General features: G+C 43.9%; 1 protein-coding gene across 2 annotated transcripts in view; it reads right to left on the bottom strand.

The window, feature by feature from the left end:
- Positions 1-2,421: 2,421 nt before the first annotated feature.
- LOC126282890 (hypodermin-B-like) overlaps positions 2,422-27,965 on the bottom strand; it is an 86,637-nt gene continuing 61,093 nt past the window's right edge. For both annotated transcript variants that reach the window (XM_049982230.1, XM_049982229.1), the window contains exons 6-7: positions 11,228-11,386; positions 2,422-2,823 (exon numbers count right to left, since the gene is read on the bottom strand). In XM_049982230.1, the coding sequence (XP_049838187.1) occupies positions 2,668-2,823; positions 11,228-11,386 (315 nt within the window). In that variant the 3' untranslated portion in view covers positions 2,422-2,667. The remainder of the gene's footprint in view (positions 2,824-11,227; positions 11,387-27,965) is intronic.

A 27,965-nucleotide genomic window follows, 5' to 3' on the forward strand; every position in this document is an offset into this window, starting at 1 on the left:
TCCCATATTAACCAAAACAGTCGATTCCGTATAAATTTTGACCACGCTTGGGCCAATTTTCTTACTTAAATGACATATTTCTTAAATTAGATATTTCTGAAGATATCTGATTACCAAATAATAATTCTGTTACTATATTTTTATAATTTATATTGACATATTTGATAATATCAATCTTCTTCCATGACAATAAGTATCCACAATTGTTACCATAAACGACCTAAAACAAATTTACGGTAAATGTAATATTGTTATTCTTCGGTTCTCAAGTAAACAAAATTTTTGTCTTCATTCATAATTTTTCTTATTTTGCTATAGATTTTATAAAATAACAGGAAGGTACTATTTTTGAAATTGTCAAAATTTTGTGACATTTGTGATTGATAATAAAGCACATTACTTAAGTAATTATTTTTCAGAAAACAAATTATAAATGAAATTTCAGAAAGAGTTTCACTTGAGACAGTCATGTTAGTACAAATTTTTACCATACACTATTCTAGATGGTTGAAAGGGTCCTGTAGCCACCTTTCATTAGTTCGGTAGCCCATTTTCACTAGCATTTCTCTTCCTTTTTCTTGTTTCTCTTTTCTCATAACTCTCTTACTGGTGTGATTGAATGAATGTGGTTGTGTCTCACGTTGCTAGATGGTGGCTAGTCTGCTGCAGAAAGTCTGCGATAGTCATACAGATTCAGCAGCAGTTGTACAGAATAGCCAACTCTCGTAGTGGTCAAGTAGACAAAGAGGTTTGCGCTACTCGTGGGAAATCCACCTGCGTTAGGTTGGTGGCGGAAATGGCATCTTTGGCTTTTTCCGGGCCACGCAGAGCGTGGAAGAGGCTGGAAAAGAAAAAGGGAGGCAGTCTGCCGCCGGTACTGGAAGCGTCCACAGCTGTGCTCCAGTCGAACAAGGGTGAGTTACACCGACCGCGTGGCGCGTTGTTACTTGGCGAGAGGAGAGCTGTTAGCTTTTGGTCTCGCTTTTCAACTCTGAAAGATTGCTCTGCCTTGTCGCAGCAAGGAATGCAAAACTTTGGCAGATTTTTCTGTTAGTAAATTTCTACAGCATACTTGGATCCACCACACAAAGGTGTCGATAAGAAGTGAGCACTCGCTTCTGTATGAATGTCTGTCTGCCTTCAGCTGTGCCTGGATAAGCTTTTATTTTACTAAATATTAATAGCTTTGCCTTCTCGTAAATTTTCCTTGCTTAACGTATCTTTTGTCCGTGGGGAGCGAACCACGTGGTTGAACATTAGAGTTTGTCGGGCTACCGTCATCACTAACTGTCCGATCCCATGTTTGTGTTAAAGAATGTTCATGATTGTGTGATGTGATATTTTTGCAACTTGGCCACGATACCTAGAAATTGCGTCTCCACAAACCACGTGGGCACGCGGATGAATTGCGAAACGTGTACCGCTTTACGAGTTGTTGCGACCAGTTATCAAGCAACAGTAGTTGTATGAATGATTCACACCAATGATTTTAGGTGTAGATTATAACGGTGAATGTATCGATCCTTTTCTTTAATGTTTTAGGAATTAATGTTATCAGGAGTTGTGTACATGCCTCATCCATATCTTAGGAATAAATGATGTTATCCACAATTTTCTCTTGTGTCCCGAGGTTACGTTTTTGCACCTAAGCCACTGACCTCATTGCTTTCCCATTAGCACATCGAACACGTTTCCTTACGCACAGGTCCAGTGATTAGTTACCCCTTTTATTTTAAAGCAAAGGCTTTAGATTAAGTCATATTATGAGGTGTGCTGGTGGGAGCTGATCTTATGCACAGTGTCCATGCATTTTCTATTTTATTTTAAATGTTTGATGGTCGTAAAGAGTGCACGGGCAGTACTATTAATTACATCGCATCCCCTATGAGCGACATCACAACGTATGCATTTTTATGAGTTTTTGCTCTGTGGTCAATTTTTTTTTTTTTCGACTCTGCCAAATCTTTGATTACTTGTGTGGCTAGAGTCGGTGGCGATCCTAATCTTCTCACGTTAATTTCACAAGTAATAAGTATTTACATTCCCAATAATAACGTAGTAACTCGTACAAACAGGTTTTTTACTAGATATAGGAAGCTGGACTTGCAATATGTAATGCATTTTTGGTGCCAAGTGCTTCAGAGCTGCGTCAGATAGCGTTACAGTTGGATGAAATGGAATGGAGTGAGATTAGCATCTGCTGAGTTTGGTAAATGTTGTGCTCTGATCGCTGATGTTCTTTGTATGACTCTTGAAAATTGCATAGTCTACGTTTTGAAAGTGCCAAATTTGTTACGGTAAATTTGCTGTTAAGAACATCCAAATAAGAGAAGGATATGGTTGAAAGCAACATAATGTTCCAGCTGCTTGCCTACGAGATAACATTTGTTTTTCGTAAAATATGGAAAAGAAGAAAAGTGATTTACAAGTGTAAGATGAGCGCTGAATTACATTTATTATAATTAATGGATAAGTTTTACGAATGTGAGTGAGCTTGAGCCAGTGTCACAGACTGAGTACAAGACAGTCACCAAATAATGTTTTGGGCGAAATTTTCTTGTCACTCCCAGGCAGACGTTAATATCGTTAACAAATTCTTATAAAGCACAATATTAATTTTATAAGTATTTAAGAACTGTTGCAAATACAAAGTCATCGTCTCTAGTACTACACCCGTGATCCACTGGTCTTCTCAGTGATCCAGTCCAGATAACTGGAGACACGTGTGTAGACTGAGGGGTAGGGAGGCTCGCCACAAAAGTGCCCCCACGACACCAGCCCCACAACCTTTCCCTCATAGAGCAGCGGTCCCCCTTCATCACCCTGCAAAGATCACATGACAAAGTTGTTTGTAGTATGTGTAGAAAATCATATTTTAAAAAGGTATATTCGGATCATTGTTAACGTAATACACGTTTCTTTTCAGTCAACTTAAAAATATTAATTATCAGAATAAACTGTTATTCACATCTCTAAACAGAAATCTCAGTATTTTAATAGAGCTATTGACTGCAATCGAAATTTACACCATATTATTTATCGAAACACATTATAATCCAAAAATACAAGCAACTAATATTAAAGGTTCGAATAAAACTGCAAATCTTTACCTTCACAAATGAAATTTGAACTTACCTCTACAAAAATTCATTTCTCAAATACATTCATGCATCGGTTGTGCAATGTTGCTCGTATCAGTAGTCAAGTGAACATTCTGACGCCTGTAGGCAGACGAGATTGGGTGCATGTCAGTTGGTCTTATTTCCTCTGTTGGCAAGCTTGACTAGCGTGCTTACCAGAGCACTCAGCGCACATTGGCTGACAGCGACAGTATTTTGGCACTTACAGCAATGCACTGCAATAATGTCGAGTCCCACCAGGAGAGACACCAATTGGGCATCAAAGCCCATGAACGTGTTCAGTTCATACACTTGTTTGGCTTCCTTTCTTCTTTTCTGTCTACAGCCAAGACAAGATCAGGTCAACAGTGGTGGCTTCTTCTTATGGCCATACTGATTCAGAATTTTGGACAGACGCCCACCAGGGTCGTCATATTACAAGAGCAGCAATGGCAGGTTGGACAGCTGCCATAGCACAGATAAGAGGCCTTGTGAGCCCAGACACATCAACATAAAATGTTGCGAACTGGTTTTTAGCAATGTGACTACAGACATACACACCAAACTGTGTCAAACCAGTTGTTAGCAGTGGGACTGTAGGTACACACACCTATAGCCCGTCTTCCCCTCACACCACAGAGTACCACTTGGACGATGGAATGGTGCACCACGATCTCTAGCTATAAAAGCAGATTCTGCCTGCATACAGGTGATGATCATCTGTTGTACGACGTAGACCTGGTGAGTACTTGCTGGAGATGCATTCGTCAAGACACACTGGCCTCACCCCACGCTTTATGGTCTGTGGTGTGATAAGCTACACTTCTTGTTCGCCTTTGGCTTTTCTGGGGGGGGGGGGGTCGCTAATGAGTTGTTCCAACAAGATAGTTCACACACAATATATATATATATATATACTCCTGGAAATTGAAATAAGAACACCGTGAATTCATTGTCCCAGGAAGGGGAAACTTTATTGACACATTCCTGGGGTCAGATACATCACATGATCACACTGACAGAACCACCGGCACATAGACACAGGCAACAGAGCATGCACAATGTCGGCACTAGTACAGTGTATATCCACCTTTCGCAGCAATGCAGGCTGCTATTCTCCCATGGAGACGATCGTAGAGATGCTGGATGTAGTCCTGTGGAACGGCTTGCCATGCCATTTCCAACTGGCGCCTCAGTTGACCAGCGTTCGTGCTGGACGTGCAGACCGCGTGAGACGACGCTTCGTCCAGTTCCAAACACGCTCAATGGGGGACAGATCCGGAGATTTTGCTGGCCAGGGTAGTTGACTTACACCTTCTAGAGCACGTTGGGTGGCACGGGATACATGCGGACGTGCATTGTCCTGTTGGAACAGCAAGTTCCCTTGCCGGTCTAGGAATGGTAGAACGATGGGTTCGATGACGGTTTGGATGTACCGTGCACTATTCAGTGTCCCCTCGACGATCACCAGAGGTGTACGGCCAGTGTAGGAGATCGCTCCCCACACCATGATGCCGGGTGTTGGCCCTGTGTGCCTCGGTCGTATGCAGTCCTGATTGTGGGGCTCACCTGCACGGCGCCAAACACGCATACGACCATCATTGGCACCAAGGCAGAAGCAACTCTCATTGCTGAAGACGACACGTCTCCATTCGTCCCTCCATTCACGCCTGTCGCGACACCACTGGAGGCGGGCTGCACGATGTTGGGGCGTGAGCGGAAGACAGCCTAACGGTGTGCGGGACCGTAGCCCAGCTTCATGGAGACGGTTGCGAATGGTCCTCGCCGATACCCCAGGAGCAACAGTGTCCCTAATTTGCTGGGAAGTGGCGGTGCGGTCCCCTACGGCACTGCGTATGATCCTACGGTCTTGGCGTGCATCCGTGCGTCGCTGCGGTCCGGTCCCAGGTCGACGGGCACGTGCACCTTCCGCCGACCACTGGCGACAACATCGATGTACTGTGGAGACCTCACGCCCCACGTGTTGAGCAATTCGGCGGTACGCCCACCCGGCCTCCCGCATGCCCACTATACGCCCTCGCTCAAAGTCCGTCAACTGCACATACGGTTCACGTCCACGCTGTCGCGGCATGCTACCAGTGTTAAAGACTGCGATGGAGCTCCGTATGCCACGGCAAACTGGCTGACACTGACGGCGGCGGTGCACAAATGCTGCGCAGCTAGCGCCATCCGACGACCAACACCGCGGTTCCTGGTGTGTCTGCTGTGCCGTGCGTGTGATCATTGCTTGTACAGCCCTCTCGCAGTGTCCGGAGCAAGTATGGTGGGTCTGACACACTGGTGTCAATGTGTTCTTTTTTCCATTTCCAGGAGTGTATATCAAGCACATGTGGGATGTGTCGAGATAAGAAGTGACTCATGCGGCTCAACTAACAATTCTTACAGAACTACATGAAAAGGTCGAGCAGGCATGGTATAACGTATCCCAGGAAAGTATTCGACATCTGTACGATCGACTGTATGCTAGCCAGTGGTTGCACTGGTGGCTGTGGAGGCAGGACAGTATGTTGATATGGGTGTTTGAGCATCCTTCCATACTTTGTACCTCAGAACAACTTGTGCTATTAATATGTAAATGTAATCATTTCTTATACTCCAATATGTACTGCGGCACCAAGAAATTTTGAGACAACTGGAAATGTCCGAAACGGTGTACTAATATCCTTTTCTGGCAGTGTATTTTATGTGGTGTAGACGGTTTTTATTATATTTTTAATTCTCAATAGTTCGCGGTTATTCAGTCAGGTGGCGTCGTCTAAAAGACGCGATATTTCGGCAAGTCGACTTCTTGCCATCTTCAGGAATGCCTGGTGACTGAATGATAACTTTCATTATATGCGTTGCTGAACAGGGACAATCAGCTTCGCTGATTTTCAATGCATTGGTGTTTATGTTGGGGTTAGATTATGCTGTTGGGACACAGGTTATTTGGCATCTGAAGGAATGTTCACGATTTTATTCGAACTTGGAAGTTTCCCAGACAGCCGCCAGTAAGTGGGTTTCTGTGCCTGCATGGGGTTGCTTTTGTGTTTGCTATAGGGGTATGCTGGCACGTGTGGGCAGATTTCGGAAGCGACTGCTGGACCCGTCCACAGATGCTGCCCGTCTGGCCCTGTGTGCTTTTCTTGATTCTGTCCATCCCAGCAGCCCATTGCGGTATGGCTGAGGAAGCAGGTGTCTTAGGTGTGGCTGCCCCTACTGTTGCCAAGGGAAGACCTGCTTGGTGTTGAACATGTACAAGGTTCCATGAGTACGCTGTTCTGCAGGTATTGTGGACTGCTTCTGAATGTTTCGTGTTTCTAGCACTCTCTTCCTGGGTCTCGCGTCGCATGAGGCGAGCTGCAACTCTGTGGTGCGGACGTCTAGCGGCGGATGACCTGTTGGCTTTTGGAGCGGACAGGTGCAGACTCATCCATCGGCTCCTCTGCAGCAGCCTTGTCAATTCGTTGCGATTTTGCATTCTTCTCCTATCCCCAGGTTCTGGCTTCCTTCAAACGACAATGGGGTGTGGCGCTATCAAAATGGTTGTGTGAGAGATCAGCTGGAGGATTTCCTCCATGGCCGCCATCAGGGCAGCTACGAAATGCTTCGACAGCACTCAGATTGTTTCCACCATCCTCTCGCAGATTGCTGCGTGCTCTGTCGATCTGTTGGCGTCCCCTGCTTGAGCAGCGGGTGCTCATTGTCTTCTTGGTGGGGCAGGGATGGAAGGTTCGGTCGTGTGGGACTTCTTTCCGTGATAACGTTTTGACTTCTTTTCGTGGCGCAACCCCTTTATGTGTGGGCGTCCCCGAAAGCTGGCCACATGGTTGCCACCGCAGCTGAGATGTGTTAGTGCAGTGACCTTTGGACAGGAGCATGTGCTCCATACATGAGTTTGTGAACATTTTGCACGCATCTCAGCGTTTCAGCAAAACTTCGCCACATGACCCAGCTGCAGTCAGCAGAAGCCTTGCTTTCCAGGAACGATGGTGCGACTTCGACATCTAATCACGTCAGTATCCAGACATGTCTTTGTGCTTCTTGTGCCAGGTTGAGCCGAAAAACTGGTTGACCAGCGGTCATTCCCTGTTTGTCACCTGATGCAGGTCTATGACTCTGTAAAACCCGTGTCGTCACAAGCAAGGGGTAATCCATGCATAGTCTCCTTCATAGTCTCGCGCCCTCTGGGATCCCAGGGTACAGCCTCCGTGACAAGGTGTTCAGTCAGAAGTTCCTTGGCATCGTCATGTACTTACTGAGATGCAAAGGACAACGTCAGTAAACTGCTGTTGCTCCTTGCCTTGCACACTAATCTCCTCGTATGACTTTGGCGATGGCGGCATCTAGTTCACCCTACGACTTATTACCTGCATACTTTCCTGGAGGTCCAGATGTAGGGCATTGCCACAGATGTTGGATTCGTCTGAGGTGAGTACACGAATGGTGGCGGCACTGGCATCTCCCTTTTGCAACTGGATTTTCCGTAAGTATATCGAGATGATCATGCTGACTGTCGCCATACAGGACACATTTTCCTGGCCTGTAATCGTCTTGAGCTGCCTCTTATTGTCTGGCATAGGCGCAAGTAGAAACATGATATTTTGCTTTTAAAGGCAGTTTTCTCTATCAGAGTAACTCGTAATGCCAGAGCTATACCAGACCACGTAGTTCAGCATACATGCGTCAGATGGCGCCGAATGCAGGGGTCGCCTACAGGTTCGGCGCTCGCTTCACCTGTGGTAATGCTGACGGCAGTGGTGACTATGTCAGTGGAGACACTGTCATTGACAGCCCTGCCTGACCAAGACATGACCATTCTGCTGTCGCATCTCAAAACAGAGACTTAGCCTCAGGTGTCTTCAGCACCAACGATCGGGTGAAGCCAGTGATACTGCTACCAGTGCGAAACTCTGAGCGATATTTTTTTTATAGCATGTCATTCGTTTCTCTGACTGAGGAAGGCTGGCATAACTAGTGCATGCACAGTTACACTTTCTCAGCCAATGCCTTAAACAAAGATCGTTCTGCTCCTATCTTTATTTTATTTGTGATTATGCCAAGAGTTGTTTTTTATTTTTTGGGAGGGGGGTAGGGAATATTTGCTAGCGTCTCCCAATTAGAACTGCAGTCGGAGTCTCAAGGGGTAGTTCGGTCATTCAACTTGTAGCTGCAGCGAACATTTCAAAAACCCTGGCCAGAACTGTTGGTGTTTCCACCTGTTGGGTTAACTGCGGTGGCTTCACTTTGTTTTGTTGTTTTTTTTTTTCAGGGGTCATCACTTTGAGCCAGAGAAATCTTCTTCTTGGTGGTGAGTTCTGGTCACTGGGCGTTGACTTTCTCCACAAAGTGGCGGTAGAACAGCCAGTTACGTTGCCATTTGTAGTCCTGTTCCTCTTCGTTTGGAATAGAATATTCTTGCCATTACGTGCTTATTACTCAATAACAGCTGTTGAAGCATTCGATAGTTTGGTTAGTTATTTCTGTTCGGATGACTGAGATGCTGTCTTTTCTGTTGGTCTCTGGCATTTGTGCTGTACATTTGCTCGTCATCAGCTTCTTGCTGTATGATCTAGCAGGGCAGGTCTGCATCTCTCAGTGTTGCAGCATGAGGCCACCATATGACGATTTGTGCGCCCATCTGCACCACACCTGAATCTACTTGTTGTCAGCGATCTTAGACCTCTCTCAGCAGGAGGCAGGCCGCTTCCATTTTTGTGTGGAGCCTCATACTAAAGTGGGAGTCAGCCTCTTATAGAGCGGCGTCGATGTCGGCGCAAGGGTCGTCCTTCTCATATCCTGTTGGTGCGTCATTTTCTGCCACTGCAGTGTCTTGGACTTCTCTGTGATCTGGTGCTCACTGCCTTGATTCTGTAGTGTCCTGCTGGTTACTCCTTCCATCATTCTCACCAACGTTGTGGGCAGCTGACCGCCCAGGAGCGGGACTGCTTCCGTCTCGCGTCTAGTCTGCTCTACGGGCGAAGTTGCGCCCTTGCCGCGTCTTCACCTCCTTCGACGGCTCTTCTTGACGGGGGTCGCTGCCGAGCTGGTCTGCAACGTCTTCTTTCTTGCCTGGAACGTCATCCACTGTTGCATTTCGCTGGCGTGGTGTCGGCCAGCAAAGACTCTGCAGCCGCACCATCATGCTACATGATAACCACCATAGTGGGCGCATGAAAGTTGGTCTTATTTCCTCTCGGAAAGCTTGACTGGCGTGCTTGCCAGAGCACTCGGCACATACTGACTGATTGCAGCAGTATTTTTCTACATAATCCTCTTCTTGGCACTTATAGCGCTGCGACTAAATGTCGAGTCCCACTGGGAGAGTCTCCACTTGCACTTCAAAACCCATAAACTTTTTCAGTTCATAGACCTGTTTGGCTTCCTTTCTTCTTTTCTGGTGCTCAGCTATGTCTACATCCAAGACTAGATCAAGCGTGGCAGCTTCTTCTTTTGGCGATCTTGTTATATGTTTTTTTTTTTTTTTTTTTTTTTTTTTTTTTTTTTTTTTGGCCGGACATGTTCTTCTTCTTATGGGTTCTGTTCTGTAGACTAACAGCCACATCTCTGAACCCAGCGGGTAGCATACCTCTCCAGATTGTGTATCTATTTCAAAGCCACAGTAGCCCTATGAAGAGTGCCTTGACTGCTTCCATTTTCTTCTTTGATTGCATCTTCTCTCGTCCTAGAACAATGTATTGCCTGCGGAGAGGCTTGAGAGCCTCATAGTCAGCGCAGAGTCCATTCGATCCCCTAGTAGAGCGTCATTGTCAAGGCATTTGATGAAAACGCCGTGTGGCGAGGGCCTCCCAACGGGTAGACCGTTCGCCTGGTGCAAGTCGTTAGAGGTGACGCCACTTCGGGGACTTGCATGTCGATGGGGAGGAAGTGATGATGATAAGGACAACACGACACCCACTTCCTGAGCGGGGAAAATCTCCGACTCAACCGGGAATCGAACCCAGGCCGTTAGGTGTGACATTCTGTCTCACTGACCACTCAGCTACCAGGGCCGGACAAGGCATTTGATGATAATGTTTTATTTCACAGTGTCTTTGAGTGTGCAAAGAAAGTCCATTTAGTCTTCAGCGTGATACCGGACAAATATAGGCGGTGTCAAAGCATCTCAGTCAAAGGTGGTCTGCTTTCTGATTGTGTGGCAGTCGGTCTTCATCCATCTTATCACAGCTGGCAGAGTTGACGATGATGATGTGGTTGCTAAGGGTGCGACCCAGTTCGTGTTGCAAGATTTTCTTCCTCAGCCAGTTCTTCGGGCCACATCGCTGCTGTGCCTCCTGTCACAGTTGCCCTCTTCAGGTTCCCACATCCCTGTTTGCTCATAGTGTGTGCACACTGACACAACAATTTGCTTCCACTGTTAAAACAATAAACACAATGGGTTTTCCAGGTGCATGCAACCCACGAGCTGTCTGCTCGGTGCTGCTGTTATATCCTCTCTCCCCTCCCCCTTCCAGCATCTCCACTCGGTGCCTCCGGGTACAGACCTAGTGCGATGATGAGGGAATTGCGGTGCGGTGCTGCATGTCGATCCGTTTGCAAATATCGAGTGTTCCATGCTTGAAGACCTTCTTCTTTTTCAGGGAACAAGACGGTACACAACTAACGAAGTGTGGCTTAACGATTCACACGTCATGCAATTAGTATTAAATAAGTAAGGAATTTTACTCACCATCAAACACAGTAACAGAAGAATTAACAGTATCCTCTAGGCATCTTTAATATACTAAATAGCACTTAAATACGCACAACTCGGAATATTTACAAAAGTTACACAAAACAGAACCTCAGGTCTCTCAACAATAAAAACAGTACACAGTCCCAGAAACTGCTTATGGCGATTCCTAGAGCCCATTCCTTCACGTGATTCTAAAATCAGTTGCGAGATTGAAACATTGACCAGGAAACATCAAGTTTTCCAAGATACACTATCCTCCTTCATGTGTTTCTAAAATCAGTCGCTAGATTGAAACACTGATTAGGAAACATCATGTGTTCCTAGGCACACTATCCTCCAGGTACAACAACTCCCCCACTCTGTAAGAGGCCGAAAAATGGCCCTTCCTCGTCCGTGCATACTTTTTACTTACAGTGCAAGCGTCGTAGTGCTTGTTATTCTTGAAACGGATTGCACAGATCTGTGTAGGGTGGACGTTGTAATTGATGTCATGCCACACGGACTCACACAGCCATTGCTGCCATATGTGTATGTCCACTTTGCGCAGGCCATCTTGAATCTGTCCAAAGTACTGTGAAAAAAGAACAGTCTTTTCTTACACTAAAGTTGCGCTAGTATGTTCTAGTTTTCAAAACACATTATTTACGCACAAAAATGTATGATGTGAATCTTCTGTAATAGGCTCACCATTAGAAGAGCTCAATATTTTAACACAACATAGAAATAAATAATAAAGAACACCATGAATTACAATTAATTTAAATTAGGAGTCATCTCACATTTAAGGTCTGAAGTGGCAGCACTGTTGTATCTCTGCAGAGAGTGCTCCACACTCCTCAGTGACAGAAAATAGCTTTAAATTCTGTCGCTGACATTTCATGTATGTAATACTTGTATACAGGGTGAGTCCCCTAACATTACCGCTGGATGTATTTCGTAAACCACATCAAGTATTGACGAGTCGATTCCACAAACCGAACGTGAGGAGAGGGGCTAGTGTAATTGGTTAATAGGAAGTAATTTCGAAAATCATTGAACTCATTGAAATAGTTTTTATTTTCATTGAGTACCAAAATATTTTCCTCGGCGACTGGGTGCTCTTAAATTTCTTATCGCATTTTCGTTTACTATGCTAAGCTCCAGATTTTTTTGGTCAGTATTTAACCCACTTTTGTATGAAGTTTAAAGTCTTACCTCCTACAGTAACGACGTACAAATTATGAAATTCAAACGCGGCATAGATTTGTGTAAAGTCTGCAGACATGTCTAAAGTATGTCCTTAATTTGAATTAGCGTCTGATATATGCTTTTTCCTTGACATTGGAGAAATTTTCGCTTCTAGAAAGTATCCTATTAGGGAAATGCCAGGGGCAGTGCTTTGAGCAGAGGAAGTGACGACACAGATTGAGATAGCAATGCCACTGGTATAATGTTGACGGAAGTAGTCCAGTCAGTTCGCTGTAAAATGCCAGCTAATTTAAACAATACCGTAAAGCAGTCGATGACAAGGGAGTTGCAATAGTACCCTGATTTCACCAGTTCTTGGAAATGTTTCAACTACATGTGCAAGGGGGGGGGGGGGGGGGCGGGTGGTAGGGAGGATTCAAGCTTAGTTCAGGCCATCGACTTTTACATTTTCATCTTTTCTAATCTTTCTCAAGTTGCTCTTCTCCACCATGTACGAACTACACGGGAATGATCGCCATAGCCCAGCCGTTCAGTGCTTTAATGATGTCTTTAGTAATAAACATAGGCCGTACAACTGCTCGTCGATGTATATATCTACACTACGTTCTTTCTACAGGACACATGTCAAAATGACATGAAAGCTTATGTTCGAATGTTCGGAATGATGTAAGAAGAAGCTTGGATAATGTAACTATGCTTCTCAAGCTCCAGTTGTACTCACCAACCTTTTCTAATCGAAAACAGTATTACAGAATGAGATTTTCACTCTGCAGCGGAGTGTGCGCTGATATGAAACTTACTGGCAGAAGTAAAGCTGTGAGTACCGGGCGTGAGTCATGCTTCGGTAGCTCAGTTGGTAGAGCACTTGCCCGCGAAAGGCAAAGGTCCCGAGTTCGAGTCTCGGTCGGGCACACAGTTTTAATCTGCCAGGAAGTTTCATATCAGCGCACACTCCGCTGCAGAGTGAAAATCTCATTCTGGAAACATCCCCCAGGCTGTGGCTAAGCCATGTTTCCACAGTATCCTTTCTTTCAGGAGTGCTAGTTCTGCATGTTTCGCAGAAGAGCTTCTGTGAAGTTTGGAAGGTAGGAGACGGATACTGGCAGAAGTAAAGCTGTGAGTACCGGGCCTGAGTCGTGCTTCGGTAGCTCAGTTGGTAGAGCACTTGCCCGCGAAAGGCAAAGGTCCCGAGTTCGAGTCTCGGTCGGGCACACAGTTTTAATCTGCCAGGAAGTTTCGAAAACAGTATTAGTTTCCCCTGAGTTACATTTTCTGTAATGCGCTACAACCTGTCCACGATTTCACTTTGATAACATTCGTGGGGAGCGAATGTTTTTCTTAATTTATGACCAATTTTGAGCTTGACGTCCTGCAATATATGTTAATGACATAAACTCAGTCACTTGAAAATGGCATAAAAGACAGAAACCTGGGTCGTAATTAAATAAACAACAATTCATCCAAATGGCGGTGTGTTCATTTCTTAAAAAAAAGTTGCTTTGCAGATATACACCTGCTCTATTTTCGCGGCGAGCAAGGTTGAGGTTGAGCTTCTCGAATAAGCTATGTTACTATAATACCTCATTGTTAGCAGTGGTTTCAACGGTATCCGTCTACTTAAGACAGATGCTTTGTTCTTTGACAACAAAATTTCAACATCCAATGCTCTATACTTTTTCTGTGGAACTGATTCGCAGATTTCCAGTCATTCACCTGGCATGATTCGTCTTTTACCAAAGTATTTTAAATCTGCATCCTTTGCAGATACCTGCACGCTGAGTGGACCAAATCATTTTTGTGTATTTGAGACATCACTGACAAGTGACGAAGACGTATTCACATGACTGAGGGATCCTCATAAGGAGGTAAATGCACTGGCAGAAAAAAAATCGAAACACCAAAAAATAATTAATGTAGAGAAATAATATTTCTGGAATACATTTCTCTAGGTAACATACTTAAGTGATTTACATTGCAAGATCACTGGTTAACATAAGCGTGAGATAAACCATTGCAAATGTGAAACGCCAGTACAGTAATAACTGGTGTAAACGCCAGAATGTTGAATGCAAGCGCGCAAAGGTGCATGCATTGTGTTTTACAGGTGACGGATGTCAGTATATGGGAAGAATTTCCATGACACTTCGTCAGTCAATACAAGGACGGTTAAAGCTGTTTATGGATGAGGCTGGAGTTGTCATCCAACGATATCCCTTATGTGCTTGATCGTAGAAACAGCAGGTGATCGAGCAGGACAAGGCAACATGTCGACACTCTGTAGCGCAAATCGGGTTAAAACAGCTGTCTGTGGGCGAGCGTCATCCTGTTGTAATACACCCCCTGGAATATTGTTCATAAATGGCAACACAACTACTCGAATGACCAGACTGGCGTAAGTGCAACAAGAGTGCGTGGGATAACCACGAAAATGCTCCTACTGTCATGCGAAATTGCACCCCAGACCATAACTCCAGGTGTAGGTCCAGTATATCCAGCAAGCAGATAGGTTGGTTGCAGGCCCTCAGTTACCTTCCTTTTAACCAACATACTATCATCACTGGCACTAAGCCAGAACCAGCTTTGATCAGAAAACACAGTAGACCTCCACCCTGCCCTTCAACGAGATCTCACTTGACACCATTCTAGTCGCAAATGGAGGTGCTTAGGGGCCAGTGGAATGCCGAAGCCTGATCGTCTTGCAACCAAACATTCTCGTGACCATCGCTACCAACAACCATTTACAATGTCCACATTTCTGCCAAGTCTTTCTGCAATATCGAGTGCGGCTGGTCCCGGCGAAGGTTCGAGTCCTCCCTTGGGCATGGGTGTGTGTGTTCGTCCTTAGGATAATTTAGGTTAAGTAGTGTGTAAGCTTAGGGACTGATGACCTTAGCAGTTAAGTCCCATAAGATTTCACACACATTTGAACATTTGCAATATCGAAGAAGAAACATTCAGCTTCTCATAGCCCTATTACACAGCTTCTTTCAGGCTCAGTGAGATGTTAATAATAGCTTCTTTGTCGCCTTGAAGGCATTCTTTACTAACATCATCTTACCATGTCCAGTCTTAAAGTTAACTAACGCTCACGACCTTTACAGCATGTGTTTAAAGCAAACCTCAGTTGCATCGTCACAGTGGCGCCACTAGTGCTTTCTTGCTCGACTGGGGCGAAATTTGAATAGACATTATCTTTCAGATGTAGAAACACACCTGCCAACTTTCGTTTATTTTGCACAACTCCTTGGTACTTCAGATTTTTTCCGTCAGTGTAGCTCTCTTTAGTGAAACTTCCTGGCAGGTTAAAGCTTTGTGCTGGATGGTGATCGTTGCGTCGAACTGCACGCCACTCTAAACAAGTAGGCAACGAAATAAATAATGTAACGACAACAATACGTACATGCAAGTGGGAGAGAAACCTGGAGTTTGTCTGATAAACTACATTAAATACGTCTATAACAGCAAAAGAGCAATAGCAAAAGAAGTTAAACTGGGTCGCAATTGTAAAACTCAAACATCAGATATTGCTCATATGAGGCGTTTTGGAATTTGTCCGTCATCAGATATGCAGGACCTATTGTTGCACGTAGATACAGTATGAAATGAAATGAGGGGATGGCATTGTTGGCCGGAAGGCCCCATCCGGGGAAGTTCGGCCGCCAAGTGCAAGTCTTATTGCAGTCGACGCCACACTGGGCGACTTGTGTGCCGGTGATGAGTATTAAATGATGATGAGGAGAACACAACACCCAGTCCACGAGCGGAGAAAATCTCCAACCAGGCCGAGAATCGAACCCGGGACCGTTTGCAGGGGAGGCAAGCATGTTACCACCCAGCTAAGCAGACGGACAAGTAGATACAATGTTCCACTAGTATGTGAAACAAACATCAGCGGACTACTGATAATTATAATAATGGTCGCCTGCCTCCTGCATTACTTTATGGCACATTTGTAAAAATAAGATTATCAAGACAACAGCCTCTTAAAAACCTAAAGTAAAACGCTAAATAATGGAAGACTTGAGGTCTAAAGTAGGCGAAAAATAGAAAAAAATACGTTTCGCTGTTTGCCAATGACAATCTGTAGAATGGATGGTAGATACAAAACTATCAACATAAGCAATTATTGTCGTCCTATGATTACCACTGATCAGTTAGGACATTAAGACACCTCCTTAATACCTGGTAAGTCCACCTTTGGCCTGGATAACAGCGGCGACGCTAGTGGCATCGAAGCAATGAGACCTTGGTAGATGGCTGGAGGCAGTCGCACCACACCTGCACAATCACCTAATTCCCGTAAATTCCGAGGGCGGGCACGATGACCTCTGACGCCACTTTCAATCACATCCCAAATGTGCTCGATCAGGTTAATGTGTGTGAGTGAGTTCTTAAGGGACCAGACTGCTGAGGTCATCGGTCCCTAGACCTACACACTACTTAAGCTAACTTAAACTAACCTATTCTAAGAACAACACACACACCCATGCCCGATGGAGGCCTCGAACCTCTCGCGGGAGGGGCCCCGCAGACAGTGACATGGCGCCTCTAACCGTGCGGCCACTCCGCACGGCTGCTCAGGTTAAGACCTGGCAATTTGGGGGAGGAGGCACATCAATTGGAACTCGCCACTGTGTTGCTCGAACGACTGCATTATATCTACATCTACATGACTACTCTGCAATTCACATTTAAGTGCTTGGCAGAGGGTTCATCGAACCACAATCATACTATCTCTCTACTATTCCACTCCCGAACAGCGAGCGGGAAAAACGAACACCTAAACCTTTCTGTTCGAGCTCTGATTTCTCTTATTTTATTTTGATGATCATTCCTACCTATATAGGTTGGGCTCAACAAAATATTTTCGCATTCGGAAGAGAAAGTTGGTGACTGAAATTTAGTAAAAAGGTCTCGCCGCGACGAAAAACGTCTATGCTGTAATGACTTCCATCCCAACTCGTGTATCATATCTGCCACAATCTCTCCCCTATAACGTGATAATACAAAACGAGCTGCCCTTTTTTGCACCCTTTCGATGTCCTCCGTCAATCCCACCTGGTAAGGAACCCACACCGCGCAGCAATATTCTAACAGAGGACGAACGAGTGTAGTGTAAGCTGTCTCTTTAGTGGACTTGTTGCATCTTCTAAGTGTCCTGCCAATGAAACGCAACCTTTGGCTCGCCTTCCCGACAATATTATCTATGTGCTCCTTCCAACTGAAGTTGTTCGTAATTTTAACACCCAGGTACTTAGTTGAATTGACAGCCTTGAGAATTGTACTATTTATCGAGTAATCGAATTCCAACGGATTTCTTTTGGACTCGTGTGGATCATCTCACACTTTTCGTTATTTAGCGTCAACTGCCACCTGACACACCATACAGCAATCTTTTCTAAATCGCTTTGCAACTGATACTGGTCTTCGGATGACCTTACTAGACGGTAAATTACAGCATCATCTGCGAACAATCTAAGAGAACTGCTCAGATTGTCACCCAGGTCATTTATATAGATCAGGAACAGCAGAGGTCCCAGGACGCTTCCCTGGGGAACACCTGATATCACTTCAGTTTTACTCGATGATTTGCCGTCTATTACTACGAACTGCGACCTTCCTGACAGGAAATCACGAATCCAGTCGCACAACTGAGACGATACCCCATAGCTCCGCAGCTTGACTAGAAGTCGCTTGTGAGAAACGGTGTCAAAAGCTTTCCAGAAATCTAAAATATGGAATCAACTTGAGATCCCCTGTCGATAGCGGCCATTACTTCGTGCGAATAAAGAGCTAGCTGCGTTGCACAAGAGCGATGTTTTCTGAAGCCATGCTGATTACGTATCAATAGATCGTTCCCTTCGAGGTGATTCATAATGTTTGAATACAGTATATGCTCCAAAACCCTACTGCAAACCGACGTCAATGATATAGGTCTGTAGTTAAATGGATTACTCCTACTACCCTTCTTAAACACTGGTGCGACCTGCGCAATTTTCCAATCTGTAGGTACAGATCTATCGGTGAGCGAGCGGTTGTATATGAGTGCTAAGTAGGGAGCTATAGTATCAGCGTAATCTGAAAGGAACCTAATCGGTATACAATCTGGACCTGAAGACTTGCCCGTATCAAGCGATTTGAGTTGCTTCGCAACCCCTAAGGTATCTACTTCTAAGAAACTCATGCTAGCAGATGTTCGTGTTTCAAATTCTGGAATATTCCATTCGTCTTCCCTGGTGAAGGAATTTCGGAAAACTGCGTTCAGTAACTCCGCTTTAGCGGCACAGTCGTCGATAACAGTACCATCGGCACTGCAACATTCCTGGCTTTGTGATATGGCGCATTATCTTACTGAAAACTGCTATTGCCATCGAGAAACATGATCGTCATGAAGGGTTGTACGTGGTCTGCAACTAGTGTACGATACTGCTCGACAGTCATGGTGTCTTGCACGAGCTCCACTGGACCCATGGATGCACACATGAATGTTCACCGGAGCATGATGGAGCCATCAGCAAATTATGTCTGTCTTGCAGTATGAGAGTGAAGGTACTGTTCCCCTGGAATACGACGGATTCGCGCTCTCCTATCGGCACGATATAGAAGATATCGGGTTTCATCAGACCATGCAACACTGTGCCAACTTCCATAGCCGATAGCCATGTTCCCATTTCAGTCGCAGGTGCTATGTTGTGGTGTTAACATTGGCACATGCATGGGTCATTGGCTGCAGAAACCCATCGTTTGGAGTGTTTCGAGCTTTCTGTGCCCAGCCACACTTGCATTCTGCCAGCATTAATGTCTGATGTCACTTCTGTCACAGCTCGCGGCCTGTCCTGTTTTACCAGTCTGTCCAGCCTACAACATCCGGCATCTGTAATGAGGACTGGCCACCCGACCCCACGACGTCTAGACATGGTTTCACCTTGTCTTCGCTACGAGTTGAAGACACTCACCACAGCACTCCTCGAACAACCGACAAGTCGTGCCGAGCCTCCAGGCCATCACAAACTGCCCTCAGTCATGCTCAGATCGGTTGTGCATCTTGCCCATTGTACACACGGACAGCACACTCACTGATATTCCATTCACCATGTGCTTCTCTGGCTAGCAGTCACTCCACACCAAGTAACGCTCCTATCGCCTGGACGGGTTTATATCGATATTAGGTCGCTGGTCATAATGTTCAGGCTGATCAGCGTGTATGAACAGCAGTATAACTACCCTTTCTTCCAAGTTATTACGCTAAGCCTAATTTTCTGCATAGCATAGGCATACAACATTTAATGCAGCAAACCTCAACATGTCTTTTTAGTTGCATGTGTAAGTTAACGTAATATTGAGGCCTAATTATCGGTAACACGTTTCTTGTAGTGGCCATTTTCGCAGCAGATGTATATAAATTGCAGTTGTTGCAAGAGAAAATGTCTTTTTTTGCATGCAGCGTATCGAATTTCTTATTTTTATTTATGCTCCCAGACGCGTTTCGCCTTTTTTACAAGGCATGCTCAGTGGGTGTCATGAAACATTACATGATTTGTCCATTTTTACACATAGGTTATGGTTTCACATCTAGGTTATACATTTAAAAACAGTTCCTTAACGTTTTCTTATGAAATGGAAAGGTACTTACAGGTAACTTCTAATTCATTGTATCTAAGCAAACTGCTTTTTCTTACCTGGCAACCAGGTAGACATCTTACAGTTCACTTTCAGTTCACTCTTTACGTTACACATCACTGTTACTGCCATCTTTTTAATACATAGTTTTCCTGCATTCAACTGTTTTGTGAATATGTGTGTGTGTGTGTGTGTGTGTGTGTGTGTGTGCGTGTGTGTGTGTGTGGAATGATACGTGCAATCATTTGTTGGGATTTCTGTCTATTTTATGAGCAATCAGTGTAAACAGTGAGTTGTTAGTCATATTTACTTGGTCGTTTAGTAGTTGTTTCTTTCCAGCCTTTGATTTGTATATACGATAATTTTCCTGTAATTTTAAGAGATGTCTTTCATTATTTATTGTAATTATTTTCATATCATTTTCTCTTGTAGTAGGTTTGTGGTTATTTTCTCTCAAATACTCTGCAAAAGTTGAGTGGCTCATTTATTCCCATGCTCTGATATGTTCTTTGTGTCAGGTGTCAAATGTCCTGTTGGTTTGTCCTATAAACCTTCCATCACATGTGTTGCACTGTAGTTGGTATGTTCATGCTTTTTGATAGATATTTGTGGTTTCTGTTAGTTTTGAAATGTACCTTTGGATTTAATTGCCTGTTTTGAATGCTATGTTTATCCCTTGTCTTTTGAAAATGTTTGTTATTTTATTTGTGAGTTTGTGTTTGTATGTCATTGTGTACCATCTTGAATTTTTTTTTCTTGTTTTCCTGTAATCTTTGTGTCGTTATTGTTCTGTCACTGTTTGTGCTTTTTTGTGTAGTGTTTTGTTGTACTGTTGTTTATGTACTGTGTTCACTGACTGTATTCGGATTTTTAGTTTTTTGTGGACACATGAGTGAGCTGTAACTTCAGATCAGTGAGTTTGAAAGAAGGAGCATTATTGCCATGAGAGAACGTCATGGTTCCATCTGAGAAATTGCTGCTCATGTGAAACAATCTGTTTCAGCAGTGCAAAAGGTGTGAGCAGAATGGTTCACAGAGAGCTGTAGAACATGATGAGATGTCAGATTGCACCACCCCCACTCCACCCAAAAGATCGACACATCATCCAAATAGCATTGCAGGACAGATCTGCATCCTCCTCGGCTCTGGTCCAATTGTGGAACAGAGTAACAGATCATACACTATCAGGGTGACAGACCGTCATCGTTTATTGTGGCATGGGTTATGTGGGTAGATGCCAATAGTGTATGGAATATGGAAAGGCGCCACAGGGAACATAAATGGCATCAGACAGTGTCTTATGACAAATCCATATTGTGTTTGCTCAATAATGATGGCAGCATTTCGGTTCACTGTACACAGGAAGAGCACCGATACAGTGCCTGCATTCACACAAGACATACAATAGCAATTCAATGGATCATTGCATGTGATGCTATTGAATACAATGACAAATCACAGTTGGTGCATGTCCAGGGCACTGTGATCAGTGTGACCTATGTGAATGATGTCCTACTACCTGTAACCATAACCTTCTTTGCACAATATCAGTGAAGCCATTTTTCGGCAAGACAATGCATGACTACATGTTGCTGAATGAACACCTGCCTTCTTGGTGTAACAGCATGTCAGCCTTTAGCCCTGGCCAACCAGATCATAAGACTTGTCGAAAATATAAATTGTGTTGGATATGGTGGAACAAAGGTATACTGCTGTGACCCACTGCCAACATCAAAGATGAACTTTGGAAACAGATGAATGCAGCATGGATGACTACACCACAGGACGCCATTCACACAACAGGACACATGTTGAAACAATGTGACTGAAATACTAAACATTTCTGCAGAATGTAGTAAAGCACATGTCCTGTGCATATGAATATCCTACCTCTCATTGTTCAAAGTGTTCTGCTTTTTCTGAACACAAGTGTATTTACTTTATTCTTGTTTAGTAATATTATTATGGAACTGTGTATAAATATTTATATTTTCAGTTTTCATGTAAGGATATTTTAATAGTATTTCTAAAATTTGTTAGTAATGGGATCATAAACATTTACTGTATTTTTTGAAGCAGCTAATCTTCGACTGATAAAAGTAGTCCAAATTTTCCTAAAATGAAAAATTATACTAGTGTTTTCTGAATTTGTTTAATTATAATCAAAATATTCACGCGTGTACTGCCGGTGTACAGTGTCCAACGGGCACAATATTTCGGCGATCATGCATGTCGCCATCATCAGGTGAACTGATGGACTGAGCTCCTGTGAACGTGCCGGTACGGAGATCCGTACGCTATGGCTGCTCAGGGGGAACTGGGTTCGGTCGCAGCGGCGGCCGATTTAAATACCCTCTGCCCGCGGCGCACTCCCTCCGCCGTCCGCGCCCCGCGCCACGGTCACGCGGTGGAACAGATTGCGACGGCGTCTGAGATGACGTCGGTGTGATGTCTCTGTCTGCTGTGGTCATCACAATTATATGTTTGCTCAATTAATCCAATCGCTGGTTCCCAAGCCTTGCTAAGATTATAACCACAGTCACGGTTCATGAGGTCGTCATTGGTGTGAATTGCGATGGCCTCTATAACAACGCTGTCCCAGTATCTCGACGTCTGTACCAGAATCCTCGTGCGTTCATACTCCATAGCGCGATTTTCCGACAAACAATGTTCAGCGACCGTCGACTTGCTCGGATACATCAGTCGAGTGTGCCTCTGGTGTTCACGGCATCGATCCTCGACGGTACGCATCGCCTCACTAATATAGGACTTGCCACATTGACACGATATCTGGTACACGCCGGCCTTCCTTAAGCCGAGGTCATCTTTGGCGCTCCCCACCCGTGCATGAGTTTTATTCGGAGGACAAAACACAGTTCCAACCCGGTGTTTGTTCAGAATGCGGGCGATTTTCCCCGAGAGTGCGCCTGTGTATGGAATAAATGCAGTGCCTACCTCCTCCCTCGTGACTTCATCCATCTCAACAGGTTGTGCTGCAGTGGTTGGGCGGAGAGCACGTTGAATCTGCCACTCTGAGTACCCATTTTTTCGAAATACTGTTCTTAGATGTTCCAATTCCGTGGGTAGACTCTCTGCATCAGAGATAGTGCGCGCCCTATGTACTAGAGTTTTAACTACCCCATTCCTCTGTGAAGGGTGGTGGCAGCTGTCTGCGTGCAAATACAGATCAGTGTGTGTTGTCTTTCGATACACCCCATGACCTAGGGTGCCGTCAGCCCTTCTCTTGACCAAGACGTCAAGGAAAGGTAATTTACCCTCCGTTTCAGTCTCCATAGTGAATTTGTTGTTGGGGTGTATGGACTTTAGATGTGTAAGGAAGTCAAGGAGTTTATCCATACCACGTTGCCAGATGACGAACGTGTCGTCCACGTAGCGGAAAAAGCAAGTAGGTTTCCATTCGGATGACGACAGGGCTTCCTCCTCGAAGTTCTCCATGTACAAATTGGCTACCACCGGTGAGAGTGGGCTAGCCATGGCGACTCCCTCCGTTTGTTCGTAGTATTCTCCATTAAAACGAAAATACGTGGAAGTCAAGACATGCCTAAAAATATCAGTGGTCTTCTCGTCAAACTTTCGGCTAATCAATTCTAGTGACTCTCGCAGGGGTACTCTCGTAAACAAGGAAACGATGTCAAAACTCACCATGATATCTGACTCATCCAACCTGAAGCTATCAAAGCGTTTAACAAAATCCATGGAATTACGGAGGTGATGAGGGCATTTACCCACATAATGACTTAATATTCCCGTCAGGTATTTGGCCAACAAATATGTAGGTGCCCTGATGTTTCTGACAATGGGGCGTAATGGTACCCCCTCTTTGTGAACCTTCGGGAGTCCATATAGTCTAAGCGGTACCGGACTTTGGGGTAACAGTTTCTTAGCGTCACCCTCCGGTAAATCTGCGTCCTTAAGAAGCGACCTCGTCTTGTTCTCCACCTTCTTTGTAGGGTGAACGCTGATCTTCCGGTAGGAATCGTCATTTAGCAGGCTCTGCATCTTATCAGTGTAGTCCTTATGGGAGACAACAACTATAGCATTGCCTTTGTCAGCCAGTAAGACAACAATTTCAGAGCCCTCCCTCAGATCACAAATGGCCGCCCTCTCTTTACTGGTGGTATTTGACTTCATCGGCTTGGATTTCGTCAACGCATGACAAGTTTCGCGACGTATTTCCTCAGCTGATTCAGGCGGAAGTCGAGCTGCAACCTGTTCAACAGCATTAAAAATTTCTGCGACCGGAGTGAACTTGGGGGTGGGAGCGAAGTTGAGACCTTTCTGCAAAACCGAGACCGCATCATCACTCAACACCAAGCCACTCCAACTGATGACAGTCTGGCATGGAACCTGCAGAGATGGTTTGCCAAGGAGACGTGAGAACTTGTTTAACTATGTTTTCTATTTTCTGATATAATTCATGTTTATTAATTTTTGTATCAATATTTGATTCTAGAGTCGATTTTATTCTTTTTTTATTTCTTCAAATTTGTTTTAGTTTTTAAGTCTAATGAATCTATATAAAACATTCTCGGTATCCAGAATGAGATTTTCACTCTGCCGCGGAGTGTGCGCTTATATGAAACTTCCTGGCAAATTAAAACTGTGTGTCCGACCGAGAAGGTAGGGCATTTACCCACATAGATAGGAGTGCGCGCCCTATGTACTAGAGTTTTAAGTACCCCATTCCTCTGTGAAGGGTGGTGGCAGCTGTCTGCGTGCAAATACAGTTCAGTGTACGTTGTCTTCCGATACACCCAATGACCTAGGGTGCCGTCAGCCCTTCTCTTGACCAAGGCATCAAGGAAAGGTAATTTACCCTCCGTTTCAGTCTCCATAGTGAATTTGATGTTGGGGTGTATGGAGTTTAGATGTGTAAGGAAGTCAAGGAGTTTATCCATAGCTTGTTGCCAGATGACGAACTGGCAGAAGTAAAGCTGTGGGGACCGGGCGGGAGTCGTGCTTCGGTAGCTCAGATGGTAGAGCACTTGCCCGCGAAAGGCAAAGGTCCCGAGTTCGAGTCTCGGTCGGGCAAACAGTTTTAATCTGTCAGGAAGTTTCACATCAGCGCGCACTCCGCTGCAGAGTGAAAATCTCATTCTGGAAACATCCCCCAGGCTGTGGCTAAGCCATGTCTCCGAAATAACCTTTCTTTCAGTAGTACTAGTTCTGCAAGGTTCACAGGAGAGCTTCTGTGAAGTTTGGAAGGTAGGAGACGAGATACTGGCAGAAGTAAAGCTGTGAGGACCGGGTGTGAGTCGTGCTTCGGTCGCTCTGATGGTAGAGCACTTTCCCACGAAAGGCAAAGGTCCCGAGTTCGAGTCTCGGTTGGGCACACAGTTTTAATCTGCCAGGAAATTTCATTCTCGGTATTCTTGCCGTGTCAGTACTGGATAAAATCTCAACAATTACCCCTATTGTCATCATCAGGATCTAACTAAAGAATCTGATGTCAATTTTATTTTTAAAAATTCTGACTGTAATTCTGAAATAATGTTTGGTTTTAATTCATCATTAATTTTTTATTGTAATTCATTTTTCAGTTTCTCTAATTCTTAACCATTTATTTGGCAGCTGTCAAAGCAGCCTTTAGGATGTGCCTTATTTTCAAAAATGTCCATTTATTACATTTCAAATAGGTTGAAATTTATAATTATCTAGTAACAGTTTTCACATAAACAAACAGAAAAGAGAACAAATAAATTTTTCAAAAGTTTGTATTCTGTTAACATTATAATATTAATTTTTTCCCAAAAATTAATAAATTGTTATGTAAATTTCTGCCAAGTGAATCGAACACAATTTCTGTATTATTTGTTTTGTAATAACAAATCTATAGAGGACTGACATTATCAGAAATATGTCAATTTACTGTTTCTGATTCATGTATCATAAAAATGTATACAAAGTGTTCATTTTTTACTTCCTCTCATGGATTCTTAAAACAAAATTTGATTAACGTTCATAATTTTATTATTTTTTGTTTCTTTTAGACAGTTGATTTCTTTTCCATTGCTAAATCACTTGTTTTTTGTTGTCTGAAACCATTACCTTTTTGGTTTTTTACCGGTTATTATTTTTGCTAATGTACTGGCAGCAGCTAAATGTGTTAATGCAGCTAATAATAATATTAAAAATCCACCATCATGTTTTGCTCATTGAGAACCTGTATTTCTTTTTTTAATAAGATGTTCAATAATTTTTCAAAGTCAGAATACCTAATTTTATAAGTGAATTTCCAGAAAAAATTTTCACCTTTCTTTCCTTGAGTATCAGTTACAAAATTATCAATATTATTTAAATCCTCATTATTAATTTTATTTTTCATTGCTTTAGGTTTAGTTTTAGCACTTTAAAGTATAAGCAATCGTTAAGCTGTTCCACAAAATTTCGATCCTGCAGCCGCATAAATTCGACGAAATCTTCTAATATTTCGGCTCAGTACCATGCAGTCATATTCAGAGTGAGCCAAGGTGACTGACAGTCCAGCACATGCTCCATCCTTTAAAAGCCACAGACCACACAACTGTGCATGTGTCCCAGATACACACGGCGCCAGAGATGTTGATCAGAGAGATGTGACATATGCATGGAATTGCTTGGCTGCACGGTCGATCCACATGGTGATATCGATGTATCACAGTCGGCAGCATTCTCGCTACATTGTTGTGAGATTATTACAGAAACTGCCGGATTCCATGGTCTTTCCAAATTGAAGCCACCATCTCTATTAATTAAATTGATCGCTAACCATATTTCAATTGCTTCTTTCACTACTGAGTCACAGAAAGATGAAGTTGAGACTAAAATTTCACGTTATCGTACACTCTAGAGTGCCCAGTGTCTATCAATGCTGTGTCACTGGAGATTTATTAGCCGTAAGAGCTGGGTGTACTTGTGGAGCTTTGTGCATCTTTCCTGGACTGTACATGTCGTCTGTTCAGTGTATGAACGGCCGCAGTCACAGGGCAAATTGAAATCCTAGGCTCCTGAAGCACCAAATCGTCTTTAACGGAACCCAGGAGTGCTGCAGTATTTGGAGGTCGACGAAAAATGACTTTCACTTTGTGTTCACTGAGGATCCGTCCTATTTTTTACGATAGGTTTCCCACATATGGCAGAAAAGCCTTGGACTTTCTTAAACCTACTGTTGGTTTCATTTGTAGTGCCTTACATCTCTGATGTGGAGAGTACCTGTCGGCCTTAAAAACTCTGCTCAGGTGCAGATGCTCGTCCTCCAGACTGATCTCATCAGCAATGACGTATGCTCTGTGTACCAGGGTTCTAATTACACTCATCATATGCAAAGGATGGAGGCAGCTATTTGCATGTAAATATAAATGCGTATGTGTCTCTTTTTCATATACTGCATCTCTCAAAGTGTCATCATCTAGCCATAGATCTAATTCCATGCACACATCATACCTCTTTGCCGTAGATCAACGTCTCTGGCGCCTTGTGCAGTGGTGCGGTCTGCAGGTTTAAAATGACGGAACAAATGCTGGAGCATCACTCACCATGCCTCATTATGAAGATGGCTGGACGGTATTCAGAGCAAATATTAGAAGAAGAAGTTGAATTTATGTGGCTGCACGCCCAAAAATATTATTGAAAAGCTAAACGATTGGTCATACTTTAAAGCGCTACAACTAAACCTAAAGGAATGAAAATTAAACATAAAAATGAGATTAAAATTTATAAATACATTTCTAAAATAATACAGTAGCAGCATTGAAATCACTCAAATTATCAGTTCCATCATTTATAGCTCATTCTTAACCTGGAAATTTGTTAAAATCTTCCAATTTAATCTTTTATATCCGTATACAATTTAATATCAGTTTCAAAAGTAAATTTATTCTACATGTACATCTACATTTATACTCCGCAAACCACCCAACGGTGTGTGGCGGGGGGGGGGGGGGGGGCACTTTACGTCCCACTGTCATTACCTCCCTTTCCTGTTCCTCTTGCGTATGGTTCGCGGGAACAACGACTGCAAGAAAGCCTCCTTGTGCGCTGGAATTTCTCTAATTTTACATTCATGATCTCCTCGGGAGCTATAAGTAGAGGAAGCAATATATTCAATACATCATCCAGAAACGCACCGTCTCGAAACTGCGATGCAGGGCGCCTCTCTTGCAGAGTCTGCTACTTTAGTTTGCTAAACATCTCCGTAACTTCATCACGCATGCCAAATAACCCTGTGACAAAATGCGCCGCTTTTCTTTGGATCTTCTCCATGTCCTCTGTCAACCCAACCTGGTACAGATCCCACACTGATGAGCAATACTCAAGTATAGGTCGAACGAGTGTTTTATAAG

This window comes from Schistocerca gregaria, chromosome 1 (genome assembly GCF_023897955.1).
Source record: "Schistocerca gregaria isolate iqSchGreg1 chromosome 1, iqSchGreg1.2, whole genome shotgun sequence".
NCBI lineage: Eukaryota > Metazoa > Arthropoda > Insecta > Orthoptera > Acrididae > Schistocerca > Schistocerca gregaria.